Here is a 19,933-nt window from a genome sequence, read left to right on the forward strand (position 1 = left end):
ACAAACATGTGCACAATTATTATATATACAGTAAACTACATATACTATTATTTTAATCTTACTTATTATTACATACATTATTATCATTACTACTTTTACTCTTTCTAGATCCTTCAAGTCCCTAAATTGGTATAAAAACCTCATTCAGAAGTGACTACTCAGTTCACAATCTCAACTTAGGCTTCATTCTCCTATCTGAATGCAGCGAGATTGAGCACAATACCGTGCCCTGTCAATAGCACTTGCCAGAAATAACTTTATGAATAATGCAACACAGGGTCTGCCCTCTTCTTGCGCAAAGGCACCCAAGAGAGGGGGGCTTTGACTCTTCTCTTTCCCACCAGGGTGCACATACATCTACACACACATACTGTATACTCTACTAGACATAACTTTGGGACACAACGCAGCTCTGAAGCACACACAGAAGCGTGTCTACACCACCACCATTGCATGTAGTTTTCTCTACATGCCCACAAGTACGCACTCTTCAATTATTCCATAGACAGCCACTAAACCCCCAACATCCCCTCACCCACCAACAACACAACAAACAGCACCCACACAATCAACTCCAACCAATCTTCATAAATCCAAAATAAAAGGTTAGGAAAGGTAGAAAAGGTAGAAGAAGGGATGAGACCGGCAGGGAGCACATCAGGGTTCCACCATCAAACCCCATGTGTTCTTCACCCGCTGATGGGAAATAAAGCACGCAGGCTTTCTGGCAGACGGGATCTTTTTAATTTTGAGGAATTCAATTAGGTGGGATAGACAGATATGGGCTTTGACTTAAAGACATGATCCAGGGGCTCGGCTCTTTCTAAAGGGTATACGTAACAAGTGGGGGGTGGTGCGTCTTTCAGCGAAGAGAATTAAGGAGACATGCTCAATCTCTGATCTCATCCACTCTCAAGAGATGATTGTTGAAATCTCTCATCTTTCTTTCTCGCAGTCTCCCCCTCTCGAAAGACCTGCAATTAAAGCTTCGGAGCAAGAGACTCCATCAGCAAAGGCTTTATAATTTAAGCTAGAAATGCCTAGCTTCTTACAAATGGAGACACAAAAGTCTGGCATTCAGAACAAATGTCAATCAACAGTTGATGTCTTTTGTTAGTTATGGTGCGTTTACGTCTGAAAGAGTGTATTTTATAAGTAGAACGAGCACCACAAAGTCATAATAAGAGTGGGAAACTCTGTGTTGGAGGCATATTGTCAAGAAAATATGACAATATGCAATTGGTGCAGGGGTAAATTTGTTGAAATTAATCCAATTGATAATTTATTTATTTATTTTTCATTAATATTTTGAATCAGTTTTTATTTTTATAGTTTCCGTTTCCGTTTTCATTTTAATTTAACAGCTTTAGTAATTTTATTGGGTGTCATTTTCAGTAGTTTTTTTTTTTTATTGTTGTAGTTTTAGTGATATTTTTATATCTTTATTTTTATATAGTTATTTTAGTACATCAAATTAAAGTAAATGAAAATAAGAAATATTGCTTTGGCAACTAGTTGAAATAATAATTATATTATTCAAAATAAATTTGGAAATAATAATAATAATAATAAAATTTTATTTTTAATTTCAATTAATGTTTACTTTATTTCAAGTAACCAAAAAAAAAAGAATTCTTGTTTGCTTTGAATTTATTTGTTTTATTTTACCCTGACAACTATGAGAGAATACATAGTAATCTAGTTTGCTGCACCTTTATAAACTGCATAAAAACACACCTATGCACATTCTTTATTCACATTGTAGATTAAAAAAATCTTGCTGTATTATTTGTAGAAAAGGTACACTGCCATCTTGCTTCCACCAAAGTAATGTGAATGCACCTGATGTCATAATTATGACTTCTCAACTCAAAAATACCAGGTAAGAAGGACTAAAACACTATGATTTGACTGTAGACTTAGCAACCTAGCCTATAGCATAGAAATATAGCTAAAACTAGCATAGCATAGGCTAAAATGTCTACACTATTAAAAATTACTTCAAGAAAACAAGCTTCAATTTGATGTTTATGCTAGCTAAAAGTTGTACAGGTACTAGCGTGATTGTTGAGCGCAAACTCCATCCTGCCGCAAATTCTAAAGATTTCATCATGTCAACCACAGAGCAATTTCATACACCAAAGCTCAAACGATTACTAAGATATTTTGAAGGTAACTGAACAGTTGACGGTAGCCACTGACTTCCATCGTATTTGTTTCCATACTGTGAAAGTCAATGGCTACAAAATATCTTCATTTGTGCTCAACAGAAGAAAGAAACTCATAAAAGTTTGGAACGACTTGAGGGTGATTAAATGACATTTAAAATTTTTGGGTGAGTCAATCAGACTCATCCGTGAAGTATGAACTTCTGGAGTCTGCGTGATTGATTTGAACACTGAAGTCAGCTGTGAGGTGGGATTTGCAAGTAACTAGTTTGTGGGGGAAAAACTTAAATCATGCACAGTTAATCAACTCGCATAAACATTAGCTTCTCTCCAAAGGAAATCTTCTAACGTGTGCTTTGAACATTTTCCAGCCTGGTAATATGGCAGAGATCTAACCAAATCAAAAGCCATTTCGAAGCAAAGGCAAATGTCTAAATGGTCCTACGTTCCCAAAGGAAATGCTGGAAGCTCTGATATACCTCCGCACTGAATGTGTCATACACATCCGCTCTACCACTGGTGGCTGAAGATAAACCCAACCTATTTCCATAGTTATTAGTCTTCTTTTTACTTCTCGCCAATATTGCCAAATCAAATTTAACACTCGCCTTAATTGCTCAGACCTATCAGGGTATTAAATGTTCAGTCTTTTTAAACGTTCTATTACGGTTTATTCTTTGGGCTTGAAATATTTAAAAAGTCACTTAAATCAAAATCCAATTACCAATCTGAAACATCCCATTGGGTGACATGGTTGTAATTATTTAGGGAAAAGTAACAGTGGCGAGCTCTCCAAGTTTCCAAAGCAATTATGAATTAATTAAAACAAGATATCCTCATAAATTAGTAATGAATGTACGTGAACTACATCTCCTTTGTTGATGTTCTTTTCTCATATCGATATTCAAGCTTTAATTATGGCAAATTATGGTTGTATAATTGCACGTTTTTACTTAAAGGCATGACCTGCCGATGCCATTTGTGCTCGGCACAAAAAAAAAAAGAAAAAAATACACTGGAGGTTTTAAAAATGAACCACCCTGGAATCCATGCTAACAATATAAAGACCTGAATAGAAAAGGAATTACATGTAAAGCAGTCTCCTTATTCTCTCTCTCTATTCGTAGGTGTCTTAGCTTGATGAAAGCTAGGCCAGACAGGAAAGTCTCTGATGTGTTGGAAGGAATACAAAGCAAGGTAATAAAACACTAGCATGAGAAAAAATAGGAGGGGGGATGAAATCGCTACAAACACAAACTTCTAAACTTACAAAAAACTTAAAATTTCTTTCTCAAACTATTACTCTGCAGCAGCCAAATAACATCGTTTTTAGAAAGGAAACACTTAACAGGAATTTCTACGCTTCCCAGAGACACAGTTGGAAATCAATTGTCAGCCAGTCCCAGACGATGAACTGAATTTAGATGCTTTGCACATCAATTTTCAATATCATTTTGAATGATTCTTGTGTCCTGTGACAAAACAGACTACAAAATTGAAAGAACCTGTTTCAAAGAATCTCTTTTGGATAAATCTGTTCAATGTGTTTAGAAGCGCTCAATCACTCAATAGGGGTGAACACCAAATAGTGTAAAATATTCAGCATTCACTTCAATGAATGACTGAATGAACTCTACAAAATTATATCATATTGATTTCTGGCACTATCTACTGAATGTCTCTACAGTCAGACTGAAATATCAAAATATTGAGGTACTGGGGTAAATCTACCAAATGGGTTTATCTATTAACACAACATAAAAACACCAGACAAGTTATTTGCTTTATGTCTGTAACATATGTACATAACATACAGTTGTGAAATATTGTACATATACAACTTAGAACTTTTTTTGAATTCCTAACAGGTGAAATATGGTAAGAAGACCTTCGAGAAGAATAACTTTGATGTCACTTGGTTAAAAGTTAAGTTTATATATAATATATATCCTAATATATATATGAAGTATTGACTTGACTTCATATGATCTGAGGACAGGTTGCTTTAGGGGTCTAGATTGATAAATAAAAATATGTTGAAAAATCCAATAAAATAATACATTTGCATTAAAAAAAAAAAAAATTCTAGTGATCTATTTAAAAGTTATCCATTTTTAAAAGTTATGGCACATGAAGCACAAGAAGTCATAAGTTCGAATTTCACATATGCCTTTTAAGAAAACTTCAAGTGGGTTAAATATCCATCCTCAAAATCAATGTGCGTTTTTATTGAACATTAATAGGATAATGGCGATAAATGTCAGACCCGACACACTCCAGGCAGCAGAGAAACTCCTTGTTCCCTCTGCTGTTTGATGTTACTGTTTTACCGTATTTGCTGGATGCTTATTCCAGCACCGTGGGCCGATGGATGGAGGATGAAGGGAGTTTGACGGGGGTGGAGAGCTATTTATGAATGCGCAGGACATGCATCGGCTGTGCTCTCATTAAAACTCCTCTCACGGTGGAGGAGGAATACGGCCCACACCCTCTGCAAGGCTTTCCTCCACTGCAGTCTAGGCCAGAATTCACAAATGAAACATGACTGGGAGCACTGACCCGGGGATCAGGCTTCCACTTGTCCCTTATTGTGTGTATGAGCAAATAAAACTATTTCAGAGCCATCAAACTACTAAAATAAACTACGATTTCAGAAGATGACAACTTCTCCAAATCTTTGGTCAATCATGTTGAGGAAAGACGATGAAGAACGCCTCCGAATAGCAGATGGAAAAGACAGATTTGCCATTAAATCGAGGTGAAGGAATGTTTCTCTCCATCTCAGTTATAGGAAATTAAAAAATCTTCAGTGGCAGCTGGGTAATTAGGCCTGTAGATGTTGGATCTTGGCCACTCTCCACCGCTTGCCACAAACTGATTCTCATAAATGAGATCGCCAGGTCAGAGCACCTGTTAGACAGACTGAAAACTTTTCATTATCAAAGAAAACAGCTTGGCAACATCTTTTCAACAGCAGGACACCAGCCCAGACCACAAACACATATGTGGCCTCGAAAATGACCGTTTGAATCATACTGAGATGATGATAGCCATGACTATGAATCTAGAGTCATCGGTTCATCCGATTTTGAGATGCTGGGTGTTTATAATTAAAGTGATCTGAATCTCAATTTTTCACTTTCACTGGATGATAAAAAAAAAAAAAAAGAAAAAAGGGCATAGATGTAAGGTGTGGTCACATTAGCATCATTACAGCAAAACAGTCTACAATAGTGTAGTGATGTATGAAGCACAGCTGACACAGAAGTAACTTTTAAATAAAGTATCTTTCTGTTGGTCAGTGCGGTAAATTCATATGAACAACTTGAACCTATTGCAAAATCTGTGTGGGAAATCTTTCTCCCAAATGCATGGATTCCAATCAAAATGGCTGGATTTCACCCGCCAAATCTCACCAAACAACTGTTAAAGTGACCACAGCTTTACATTGAATGTGGGACTGGAGACTTATCTAGAAACCTGAACATCACACCCTGTAAAAATGACTTCCTAATGAGTTATGATGGGTTTTTTTGGGGGGGGGGTTTTCACTTGTTTTCCAGTAAAAATATCTACAAATCCTTAAGCAACACGTAATATATTGATACTTAAAACAGGTTTTAAAAACGTATAAATAATTAAAATCTTCACAAATAATAATTCTATCAAGGAAGTCGTGATATTTTAACTGGAAAATCAGATAAAGTATGTGTTAAAAGTCTCTTCACTGCAAAGTCTTAAGGTACCTTTGAATATTCAAATGATATGCTGATGAAATCTTCACATTATAATATAAAAGTTTGCTTAAAACTAGATTTACTTACAAGATTTAACACACTGTGGTTGGGTTACTTCACATCTAAGAATAAGTCTGATGCACACTTGGCAGAGGAGGCAGTCAATTCATTCCAGAGTCCTACGACTTGGATCCCAAAACAAGTTTTCAAGACACCATCACAATGACCTTACAGAGACTTGGCCACTTGCAGTTGGAAAGTAACATTTCATTACACAGAGAAATGACATAGAAAGCAAAATCCCACTCACAAAGCCTTTCATCACAGTAAAGCTCCCCTGGAATCCTAAACAGGCCCCCAAAAAGACAAGGCGCTTTCAGGGAACAGCGATACGCGGCTAAACCCAACCTGCATCCGCCTGGCACAGGTTCCCTCTAAGACGCTCAATCCCATTTGTGATGCCCACTCTTGTTTTTCTATTGCTGTGGATGCTGTGAATAGCAATGAGTATCACAAACAACTAGGACCCTGGAAGCCCTCAGCCATGTGCTTACAGCCTCCTATAAGGCCTCTTTGGTTTTAGAACATCAGTCAAAGTCAATATGTGTCGAGTCTGCCTGCACGGGCTTACCTGCTACAGACTCTACGTGTGTAAAGCTTAGCAGGGAGATTTAAAATGTAGTGGAGGAAGTAAGTGAGAAAGATCTCCAAAACTGAAAAAAAAGCACACATACTGTATGATGTTACATTCACAGGTTTGGTGTTGGTAAGATTTTTATTTTAGTTTTATGGTAACCAAAGCTACATTTATTTGATTAAAAATACAGTTCAAACCGTAATATTGTGAATCATATTTACAAATTAAAACAAATAGATTTATATTTGAATATATTTTTAAAATGTAATTTAATCCTGTGATGGCAAAGCTGAATTTTCAGCATCATAACTCCAATCTTCAGTGTCACATGATCCTTCAGAAATCATCCTAATATGCTGATTTGATACTCAAGAAACATTTCTTATTATTATCAATGGTGAAAACAAATGCGCTGCTTATTTTATTTATTTTTTTGTATTTTTCAAGAAAACCAAGATACATTTTTCAGGATTCTTTCAAAATAATTTCCATCTATACTCATGTAGCCAGAGCTATAATAACCAGCAGCTTATACTGACCAAGAACCGCCCACTTAGAAAAATGACTGACATCTATAAGAACAGATCCAAGGGGGGTTTAGTCATTTAGGAGAATTTAGTTATTAATTATAACACAGTAATAAATCTGCACAGAAAATTATTTAAAAATAAATAAATAACAAATAAATAAATACATTTTATAAAATACAGAAATGTTATACAAAAAGTCAATAAAACAGCAGAAAGTAAATAGAAAATGAGTACAGACTAACAGAATTAAGAAGAATATGAGTACAGACTCATTTTTCCCTTCACAACTACACAACCTACAGTCCGAGCGGACTGTTTACATAAATACAAATAAATAAATGTGTTCTCTTATTCTTGGAAGTTGTGTATAGCCAATCGGATTAGAGTTTACTAGACTAAGAAGAGACTGTGGGCGTCAGTAGGTGTGCTTTCAACATGGTCAAATGTTATCCAATGTGATCTAATCAATGAAAAAGCACATTACAATCAGGTGTAAAGGGGCTGACATTCTTTATTTCACAAAGAAAATGGAAAAGAGCAATTCTATTCAGATCTGGTCTGAAAGTCCTTTGCAAAAGCAAGCAAGCATGAACAAGGCATGCCATTAAAGACGCCGCTACTGCCTACCTGTGGACGCCTCTCATCTGCTCTCTAGCCGAGAAATAAACTGCTGCGGATCATCCACACTGTTCTACAGTCTATCAGGCGCTTCATTAGCCATGCAATGAATAAAAGATCAGTGGCAAGAAGGAGGGATAGAAAAAAATGAGAAAGAGGATGGGAGAGCACTAGGAAAAAGAGAAAATGAAAACGAAGGAAATCTAAAACAGCAGCGGATGAAATTACCTCCAAAATGTTCATGATTGAAACCCAAAGCTCCCTCCCCTGTATTATCCACCGTCTATAGCGGCGAATATTCTAGATTGGAATGTCACCGTCATTGTTATTCCATTACTTTTGGCTCAATCAATAGTTTGCTATTGAATTAGGAAAAATCGCTGGGATGTGCTTGTGTTTCATTAACTTTCGTCATCGACAGTGGCTAAAAATTGCCTTGCTGGCAGAAAAAAAGAGCCGCAAAAACTGTCCATTTACAATTTTCCTATTCATAAAGAGACAGATGTTTTTTATGTCTTGTAAAGAGGCAAGGAGGCAAAACGCTTTATCATGTGCTGAAAGGAGAGAGTGATCAATATTTTATCATGGTCTATGACCACTACAAGCCCTCTCCGGATTTCAGGGCAATGGCATTATGACAGATAAGAGTTGCATCATGTAAAACCAGCCTCTTACACTATCAATAAAGTCAGTGTCTTTCTAACTAACAGTGACAGATAATAAAATAAAATAAAATAAAATAAAATAAAATAAAATAAAATAAAATAAAATAAAATAAAATAAAATAAAATAAAATAAAATAAAATAAAATAAAATAAAATAAAATAAAATAAATAATAAAATAAAATAAAATAAATAATAAAATAAATAATAAAATAAAATAAAATAAAATAAAATAAAATAAAACAAACTTTAATAAAACTATATATGATAAAATAAAATAAAATAAAATAAAATAAAAAACAATTAAATGACCTGCTTACCCAAATATCTACAAACTTACATCAAACCGCCATGTGACCTTGACATCTCTGGCTGTCATTCTTACAACTGAGTGAATTCAGCTAAATTTAGGGAGCGATTCCCCATCAAACACACAAACAGAAGTGTTCTCAGTGTGGGGTCTGACAATGCGCTGTGTAACTTATTTGTAGAAGCAGCAGGAGGGGGAGTGGCACGCACATATTTTTGCACCACACTGTTTCGACGCAACAGCGGCCATCATTGTGCCTCAACTTCCTACTGTTATTTAGTGTCATATATAGCCAGCAGCTAGAACAGTCTTGTGAATGTACTGATACACTTGCCTTTGTTTAATACAATAAAAACAGAAAATTATAATCACATCATGGGCTACAGCTCAGGCACTAAATGTGCAAAGGTGATTCATAGGTGGCCAGTAGTAGTATAGTATAAATACATTTGTATTATTATTATTATTATTATTATTATTATTATTATTATTATTATATGTATTTTTATAGGTTTGTATTTCATATTTATATTCTACTTATACTACTACTTCTGCTACTACTACTAATAATAATTATATTATAATATTATAGTATTGATATATTTTTTATATTTTTAATAATAATACCTTTATGTATTGATAGTACTACTACTACTCTACTACTACTAATAATAATTATAATAACAAATAATAAAAAATGATGATAATAATATCAATAATAATTTACTCACTGTAATTTTAATGTTATTATATCACTATATTATTAATAATACCTTTATAATAATAATAATAATAATAATAATAATTTATCTTTTTGTTATTGATACATTTATGTATGCATTATTTATATACTATCACTATTACTACTACTACAGCATACTGTATCTACATAATAAATGCATTAAATTTATATGAATGCTTTATTATTATTATTATTATTATTATTATTATTATTATTATTATTATTATTATTATTATTATTATAAATAACATTATTATTTTATTGTTGTTGTTCATTTCAGATAACACAACTGTAAATAAGATGCGTATGTATGTATGTATGTATGTATGTATGTATGTATGTATGTATGTATGTATGTATGTGGCTCTGCATGCCAAATGCAAACGCAGGTCCACTGGTGTCACTTAATATGCGGATCCATACACCAGATCTTCCACTTGGTAAACATGTCCACCACTGGACAAATTCCATCAACCCCACAAAACCAAAATGGGCCATTTCAATGTTACGGAAAGAATCTCCGATCAATAGCACGCGGCCTCGTTTCAATGACATGGCGGGATTATTTATGACTGAAGGCAGCCAGCCACCCAATACAACACATAAAATGGAAAACCCAAGCAAAGCCATTATTGGGAAAGTATCCTGATTAACAGCACAGCGAGACCTAGACTATGTCACACGTTCATATCTGCATCCACACTGTGAGGGTCTTTGAGGTCGGCCTGCTCTATATTGATCTTTCTGCCATTATGGTTATCATAAAGAGGGCCTCCAGACACATTATGAACATCAGGGGTCACACAAATGGATGCTTCCCATTACTCTACTTGGGACAGTAGCGGGTCAGTCCATGTTAGCGCGCCCCGAGATCAGTCATGTGCTCCTTCAAAATCCATAATTTGCACATTAGCAAGAACTTTGCATTCTTTCGGCTGTATTAATGGGTTGTTAAAAGGTTGTCATGTCTAAAATATCATTGAAAATAATAATGTGCATGACATGTTCATTCATGTGTGTGCTTATGTCACCGATATCATAGCGTAATAATTAGACAAAAGCTTTTTAAGGTCTCAAGGTCAAAGAAAAAGTCACAAAAGGGCTTTTAATAATAATAATAATAATAATACACACTACAATAAAATAATTTTCTAGGTTAAGAATGTCAAACAAACATTTCTGAAAACACTGTTTTATTTTGATCCGACACCTAAGGCTCTCAAAATTGCCAAATTCCACCTGCGCTTCTGTAAATAAATAGGCGGCAAATAAAAGAGGGTCTTTGCTTAGACTTCACAAGGTTCATAAATGTTTTTTGTTTTATTTTTGTTTTTTTTGTCTTTGAAAAGGCCTTTAAGCCAATAAGTCTGTCTTCCAAATAGTTTTTTAAACAGAAGTAGTTTTGTTATGCATGAGGTCAGTTTGATTTTCTTGCAAAGAAGACAGAGCTAACAATTACTAAACCTCAAGCCAATAAAGAGAGGAGGCAGCGCTGATGCTATTGGATTTTATACACTTTTTCAAAGTAGTTTAGCTTCTAGTTGTTAAACCATGTAAAATGAGCTTCAGGTTATTAGGATAAAATAAATAGGATAGCTGATTTTTAAATCAATAGATGTTTTTCTTTAACCCTCCCTCACCCTTTACAAATATCCACTAATGTTAAGTTGAGAATGACTCTACAGTACATCCTGTATGTTTTGCGTCTTAGAGAATCCAATGCTGTATGTGCCACAATATATAAACAGAAAACAAAATTATAAATAAAACAAATAAATAAAATTAATGAAATCTCTTGAAATATATTATGCCTTTGATAAATAAGTAATGTCATTTATATTCATACATACATATATATATATATATATATATATATATATATATATATATATATATATATATATATATATATATATATATATATATATATATATATATATATATAAATAATGAAATACATCTATAATTATCCTTAATTCAAACTGAAGACTTTACTAACCCTTTCACAAATAAATAAATAAACTTCATTTGTTCCTCTGACCTAAATAAAAACCAGTGAATAGAAACTGAACATACACATATAGATAGACAGATAGAATTAAAAAAATAAAATAAATAAAATAAAATAAAAGTGTCTGAGACCCAATAAGAACTAATGACATTTTTTTTAAAGAATAGTTTTATCTATAAGTGTAAACATGTTACATTTTTAATCTAAAATCAGTTCTAATGAAACAAAAATAGAAAAAAAGATTGTGTTTGAGACCCTGAGGTACAACACATCTGTTTGGAAAGGATTCACACTTGCTTGCTGACGTTCATGTGACATCTACAAATCCACTGAATATCAGATGCATTTCAGAAAGCCCATGGCAAGCATTTCTATAGTGTCTGGATATCTCTAAGACCACGACTTTTTTGGGGGAGTCGTGGCCTAATGGTTAGAGAGTCGGACTCCCAATCGAAGGGTTGTGAGTTCGAGTCTCGGGCCGGCAGGAATTGTGGGTGGGGGGAGTGCATGTACAGTTCTCTCTCCACCTTCAATACCACGACTTAGGTGCCCTTGAGCAAGGCATCGAACCCCCAACTGCTCCCCGGGCGCCGCGCATAAAAATGGCTGCCACTGCTCCGGGTGTGTGTTCACAGATGTGTGTGTGGTGTTCAGCTCTGTGTGTGTGCACTTCGGATGGGTTAAATGCAGAGCACTAATTCTGAGTATGGGTCACCATACTTGGCTGAATGTCACGTCACTTTCACTTTCACTTTCACTCTGAGGGTTTTACAACCAGGGTATGAAACCAAAAAAAAAAGGCTGATGTAAATTAGATCCTATTGTGTTTTCTTACTCTGATAACAACCCTCTTCACCTCTCTCAGACTCTCCTAGCACAACATATGAATTCACAGCTTCTAACATGGTTTCCAGCAGCCACAGCCAGACAGAACGTGCTGAAATTAGCTGGCCTTGCACAAAACCACACCTGCCAGCACAAAATAAGCCTTAGGAGTTACAGATCGTGAAGCATTACCAAACCAAAAACCAAATATTGACGATCCATAAAAAGGCTTAGTTGACATTTTGCCTAGTTAAAAGTCAACAAACTCTCCCTTCCTGGTTTCTGCTCAAGAAAGAAAGTTTGATTGTCACATAAGGAGTGTAATTATGGATCCATTTGTGCCCTGAAGCTATTGTTTGATTACCTGAAAGCAGCAATCAAGCAAGCAGCCGACCGAAGTAAAATGACGCACAACGACGAGCACAACACATCAGTATACAGTAGACGCCATTTGAATTTCCATTCAAATGTTCTTCAATGAGTTTTTTCTTGCCTTTTCCATCTATCTGCAGGTATGTGACACTGCTGATAGCTTTTATAGGTGCCGATTTGCAATGGCCACTTTACTTTGAAAACGCTTTTTGAAAAGCTCCAGTGTAATTGAGCTTCGGAGATCTTTCCAAAGTAACACCATTTCGATTTGAGGGAGTCATTTTCAACAAGGCCTATCTGAAACGGTTGCTAATCCACTCTTTTTAATCACACATGAAATTATGCTCTCAGACAATGGTCTACAGACACAGAGACCCCTGGGACAGCTGAATGGAGACTGAATAGTGAATCAACAATAGTAAGTGACTTGTTTTCTTACGTTAGTCATCCTTTTGCAAAAACCCTCCTGCACAACATTGGACTCTATGTGCCACAAAAAAAATAAAAAATAAAAAAATAAAAACAAAAATCTAAATGAAACAAAACAAAAAAAAAAAATAGAAATTATTCAATATTTTCCTTGAAATGTAAAATATTGACCCATTTATAAATAAATAAATTTGTTGAATCTATATTTTTACTTAATTTAAGATATTAATTTGATTGAAATGTATTTATAACCCTTTAATTATTATAGATAATTATTATAGATATTATTATTATAGATTTTATAAATAAAATTGTTTAAATTAATCAATTAAATTCATATGTAATATAATCAATAAATAATATATAATCTATAACTTTAAATTATTTAAATAAAATATTTAAAATACTTATTATAAAATAATATTTTTTATTTATAATAAGTTCTCATAAAAGAGACAGTCTGTGACCTCAGTATCGAGTTGTTTTCTCATACTAATCTGCAATAAAATTCCACATTTACACCAAATTCCATGATTACTAACAAAGAGCACAGGATTATTAATAAATCTCTGATAAATTTCAGCTTTTGAGATATCAAAAATTAGCAATAGTAAAGTAATCAATATCATTTAAAATATTCCTACTCTTTCTAGAAGTCAGAATAATCATGAATGCAATGGCAAATTAGCAATGTACAGTAGATGCTTGACTTCATGGAGCAATTTGTTGTAGCATAAAGAGTTAAATAAGAGGGATCTGGAATGTCGTTCATATTCTGGCCATGCATTATGACATCCCATTAGCAAAATAAAAGAATAGTGCTGCTAATACAGAAATACCATTATAAATGTACCAAAAAAAAAGACAATTAGCATAATGGATAGGCTTGATGAAAACAAATGAGCAACACTAAGGGTACTCGATTACTCTGATGCAAAACAAACAGAAGACTACAACAAAGCTGGGAAAAATGACCATACATTGTAAAAGCTGCGAGCATGACAAACTCTACTTTGGGTTGTTCTCACTCAAAAATGTACACAACTGTAAAAATGGATGGACCTCAACCACTTGTGATGCCATCAAATACTATTTCACATTAGTCATATTATGTAGTAGCCCGGAAAAGTATTTAACACATTGAAAATCGCATGGTGGAGATGCTATTGCAAATGCTAAAAAACTAAATGCTACTTGATTTGATAAACATACATGAATATCATTACATTACATTTATATGACTAAGGTTTCCAAATAATTTTAGGGGCCACTGTAAATCTAAAAAGTAGTAATATTCTACACAACAGATACTTAATAATACACATTCATTTAGACACTTCTAAATGAAAAGGCCTCTTTAATAAATGCTAGCACTACAAAACCAAATGAACTTATGTTTAAGCTGTAGTCCCAGAATGCAGGAAACCTTTATTGTTTGAATACTGCATAATTAAATCGTTTCTGTGAAGTGCTCAGCATTTCAAAAATCATAGCTGTAATACTACATATATAAGAGACAGCTGTCACACTTTTTACTCTAATATTTCTTAGAAAGTCAGTCAATTTCTGTATTAAACAAACACTTTAAAGCTTGGCTACCAAATAGCAACTGAATGTAAAGAAATGTATTCTTCTATTTAGCAAGGATCAAAAATGGCAGTAAAGACATTTATGTCATTACAGTATTTTGAACTTTCTATTCAAAGAATCCTGAAAAAAAGTTTAATTTTTAAGCAAATCAGCGTATTAGAATTGATTTCTGAAGGATCATGTGACACTGAAGACTGGAGTAATGATGCTGAAAATTCAGCTTCGCATCACAGGATTAAATTACATTTTAAATTATATTAAAATATAAAAAAGTTATTTTAAATCATAATAGTATTTAACAATATTACTGTTTTACTATATTTTAGATTAACTAAATGCAGCCTTAGTGAGCATAAAAAGACGTCTTTGAAAAATATTAATCTTCACTGAAAAATCTTACTGACCTTAAATTTTTAAACTAATGCGTCTGCCTACCATTCATATCACACTACTGTATATGGGGCAAGTTTTCACAGTGGGAACCTGCATTTAAATTGCTGACAGCATAATGGAAAATTTAACAGATATCAAGCCAAATAAAAAAGAAATGGCAGAAATTAGAAAATTGTAATAAATGAACTGCATTAATGAATTAAAAAAAAAAGTGACAACTTGACATTCATGTAAAAACATTTCTATTGACTCAAAACCTAGTTACTTGGATGTACCGCTGACCAGATGACAACTTTCCCATGTGACAACTTGCCCCAGTCTCCTCTAAATGGCCTTCAAGGTTTCAGCACTTTATATCTAATAGCAACGCTGAAGCTAGTTGGCCTGAAGGAGGAGAATCGCCATAATTTGTAAATTGGTCAAGGTCATGCGAATACAATAAAAGTGGGTTGATGACTCGTCGGGGAATGCAGACTAAAAATGTAGGCCTCTTTTTCAGGAAAACTCTCAATCCTGCTCCTGAGGTACCCCACATCAAATTGTGGATGTCCACCTTTTGATTTATATCATGAACTCATTAGTAGAGGCTCCAAGACCAGAATTGGGTGTCAAATAAGAAAAACACCCAAAATGGGCAGCATAGGACTGGGATTGTTTAAAAAACTGGCAGACTTAGCGGAGCTGTCCAGCACCAGAAGCTGCTGAAATCTCTACAGCTACTGCACAAAAATAAATCTTTAAAGCAAACAACAAGTCAAAAGCAAATAAGCGAGAAAGAACTTGCACACTTGGAGAGAAGCTCCCTGATCAGTGCACTCTGGCTTTCCAGTTTAGACGCTGGAAAAGGTTACCACTATCCCCTCTAGTGGCCTTACAAAGTGACTGGAGACAGGGCTGTAAAAACGTCTCCCTGTTGAGCTCATAGATCAGTCTGCATTCACTATTATGCCGTTTCCTTGATAGAATGCGATGGAAAAAAGTGAACACATCACAAAGTGCTTTAGAGTCGTCATGGCATCCCTTCGTAGGCAATGCCAATTAAAGAATCAATCATGAATCAGGTTTTTGTTCACCAAAACGCACTCTTTTGTTCTCATTGCTGCACCAGCGTTGACATTATTCAACGAGAACACGATCTGTCTTGCTTTTTGCACATTTGTAGCTTTAAATTATTGATATGATGTACTGAAAACAGATCCAGACTGATGGCATTTCCAGGAGAACCAGTGTTGAACCATGAGGAAAACTTTTAGAGGGGGAGAATTTATGTCTTAATATGCCAAAACTAATAGCTTTTGCAATTCAAAATGTCATTATTTGGCATCCAAATCTGGTTGAAGACAACAACATTAATGTTTTCTTTGCTCCAGGCGTTATTATTTAGTTGCTCGGATCAGCTGAGGGCCATTACGCAGCTCTCCTATTTTTCCCAAAACCATCAGAGTCCATCAAAAACACCATCATACTGCTATTACAGCATTAATGTTTCTATCTCCTATTACTTATCCAACTTTAACCTTCTAATAGAAGCCAAACACTGGAACATCAGCTTTGAAATGATTGCATAAATGAGATCTGACTTTAAATTCTCCATGCACTTATTAATACACGCTGGTATGTGACTTCAAACTCATGTAAAGCCTTTTTTTCTCCCCCTCTCTCTCTCTTGCTCTCTTTAATAGCACAATACACCTTTGACGAAGCTCACGAATGTGACAAAATTCCTTTTGGGAATCCTGTCTTGAATACAAAGCAGCTTCTATAAAGACTCCTCTCTATGAAGTCAAAAAACCAGATGCATTTAAGCTCAGACGTTGCAATTAATTGTCCCCAATCAGGTGTCATTCATTTGGTATTTTTTTTAACATTGATTGTGTACTTATATGGAGTAACAAAAATCTGTTTCCTTTTTATTCTCGATTTAATATGTACATTCAATTGCAATCCAACTGTATAATTAACATTTTATATCAATTTAAGATCGTTTTTAGCTACTGCCCATCATTAAAACCCTTCTAATCATCCCACACACCAACACAAAGCCTGGAGTGAGTGGGAGGCTGAGAGTTGATCTCAATGCACACATGGACTCAACATGTGATGGACACTTGTGCGCTTGACTTACATGGAGGAGATGTTCTCATACAGGTCCGGGAGGCTGTTAGTGGTATTCCCATCACTCACGGTGTCCTGTAGTGCCAGGAGGGGAAAGAAATTCCCTTGGTAAGACTCATTGCAAAAGATGTTCGTGGTAGAACAACGGCAGGTCGGTGGGCAGTCCAGCATGGAGCTCATATAATCTTGGAAGATGCTGAGGAGAAACACGATCCTCCACCAGCAAACGCGGGGTGGGATGGCGAATAAATCCATGTCTCCAGGTGCTTCCCTCACTATTTTAGCTCCTCACTAATGTTCAACAGCTACAGAATTGAAGGCGCTCCGTGTATCCGTACGGTGATGCGAGAGCGCGCACGGGTGCGTGGATTAAAGTGAAGGTATGTCAGATCAAGAGATCGTAATAATGTCCCCAAGAAAAGAGGGGAGAAATACTCCGTCAATGTAGCAAGGGCTCAAAAATCACCGGTCCCAGGCTGTCCTCCTCTCTGGGCTGCATGGTACAAGCTTGCCCGTCTCCTCGGTGCTGTTTGTCGCGTAGTTCCAGGTTGTTGGATCTCCGGCTTGAAGACTAAAGCGTCAGAGTGCAGTCTAGTGAGAGAGAGAGAGAGAGAGAGAGAGAGAGAGAGAGAGAGAGAGAGAGAGAGAGAGAGAGAGAGAGAGAGAGAGAGAGAGAGAGAGAGGTCCATGCTCCGAGCATCAAGTCCCACCTACTGGGCAGATTAAAAACTGACTCACCTGCAGAACGGCAAAAGCGATCAAATCTGCACTGGAAAATAACGCACTATGCAACAGGCAAAACTGCTGCCAAACACTTCTGTCTGTTCAAATCAGTGAGAAAAATGTCTAACCATTACATGAGAAATACGTATGTCCGAGATAATGGGGGGGTTTGGGGCGGTTGAATGTTGCTTCAATGCGTTTTTGGAAAAAACACAAAAATAAATAAATAAATAAATAAATAAAACATACTGTGTTTTTACCGAACTATTTTTACTGATTTGATGTCTTTTCTCGAATGATAATAGCCTAATAATAATAATAATAATAACAATAATAATAATAACAACAACAATAACACTCCTTATTAATTTTAACACAAATTATTATATTAGATAGGTCTATTACACAACAGATTATTATTTGCACTGAAAGTATTAAACTCTGGGCATATATTTTCTATCATCTATATATCTATGCATGCATGCATTCATTACTTAGTATGTCTTACAAAAAGAATACTACCAAAAGAAGAAAAAAACGATCCAGATATATTTTTCTACGTATCCCCAGTCTCCAAATACATTAAAACATGAAAAACTGATCTTTTAATCTTTATGTTTGCTAACAAAACTTATAAGAAAGCATTAAAAAAATAAAGCTATATTATATATATATATATATATATATATATATTATACATATATATATATATATTAAAATAGTTATATCTGATATCTTGGCAACATGGTATAATTGTCATTTAATAAGCACAAACTTCTCGAACTAAATGGGAAAAACAGCCCTTTGAGGTCACATACATGAACTCTTGTTCTTTTGCTGTGGAATCATGTTTTTACTCAACTGTAAGTTGATTTCTGATGCTCCAGCTCTGGTTCAGAGTGGTTCAGAGTCAAAGTGTCCTGCCCCACCAATCCCTCACACAATTAATGTGTAACCACTTAGCCATCTGCACATTCAACACTAAATCACCAGTGCTGTGGGCTGATGTCTATATATACTGTAGATGCAAGTTCTGCTATTACTAAAGCAAAATATTTTTTTGAGTATGAAAACAAGATCAATGAGGGCATCGGTTCCCTTTAGGGCACACAATGTATGTCAGCCATGTGTCTACACTCCTGCTATCCACATCTGGGCATTTCTAAATCAGTATGGTGTATCTGAAAATCTACCCGACAAGGAAAAACCAACACGAGACTGCTAGATAGACCTCACAAACGTCCTGTTGACATCTGTGGTTCTTGTCCTAAGGTATATTGGACTTTAATTGTCCTGAGAGTATCTGTGATTAACCGTGTCTGTACTGTCTGCAGATAAAGCTACCTGGAAGGATGAAAGAATTTACGTGACACTGCTTGGAGATAATAAAAAAAAAAAAGCAAACAGTATGCAGTTGTTCACCTCAACTGATAGTAAACTCATATCTTATGACTGCATGTGTGAGTCCATAACAATTTATGGAGTGGGAAAATGGTTTATAGATACTGCAAGCCCATAGATGTAGGTCAACATATAATATTATATAGAACAACATAGAATAATGAACAAACAGACAGGCTGATCAGGACCCGTTTATTATATGGGTACTAACTAACTAACTAAAATTGTAATGGACTTTTTAATGATGTTGCTACAGGTATTACAGGCATTTTGGTCTATATATATATATATATATATATATATATATATATGTATGTGTGTGTGTGTGTGTGTGTGTTAATACACCTTCCTGACTGAGCTATTTCTGATAACACCACAAGTTATACAATGGAAGGTCACATGCTAAAAAAAAAAAAAAATACTAAAATAGTCTTAAAATTAATTTTAAATTATTTAAACATGAGTTTCCACATAAATTAAGTACATTTTTACACAACACAAGAAAATGAGACTTTTACAAAAAAAGTATAAAAAAAAAAAACCCAAAACATCATAAAAAAATCAAACACAATAATCCACAGAACTCCAGTCCATCAACTGACCTCTTATGAAGCAAAAGCTGCATGTTTGTAAAAAGCAAATCCATCAAGACATTTTTAACTTCAAGAC

The 19,933-nt window shown here is 34.8% G+C and overlaps 1 protein-coding gene across 2 annotated transcripts in view; it reads right to left on the reverse strand.

Annotated features, from left to right (window-relative positions):
- The window catches only part of LOC109079954 (NT-3 growth factor receptor-like), a 200,647-nt gene extending 182,905 nt beyond the window's left edge, over positions 1 to 17,742 (reverse strand). For both annotated transcript variants that reach the window (XM_042715165.1, XM_042715164.1), the window contains exon 1: positions 17,151 to 17,742. In XM_042715165.1, coding sequence (XP_042571099.1) covers positions 17,151 to 17,395 — 245 coding nt within the window. In that variant the 5' untranslated portion in view covers positions 17,396 to 17,742. The remainder of the gene's footprint in view (positions 1 to 17,150) is intronic.
- Positions 17,743 to 19,933: the final 2,191 nt, after the last annotated feature.

The sequence above is a fragment of the Cyprinus carpio genome, chromosome A25 (assembly GCF_018340385.1).
Source record: "Cyprinus carpio isolate SPL01 chromosome A25, ASM1834038v1, whole genome shotgun sequence".
In the NCBI taxonomy this organism is placed as follows: Eukaryota; Metazoa; Chordata; class Actinopteri; order Cypriniformes; family Cyprinidae; genus Cyprinus; species Cyprinus carpio.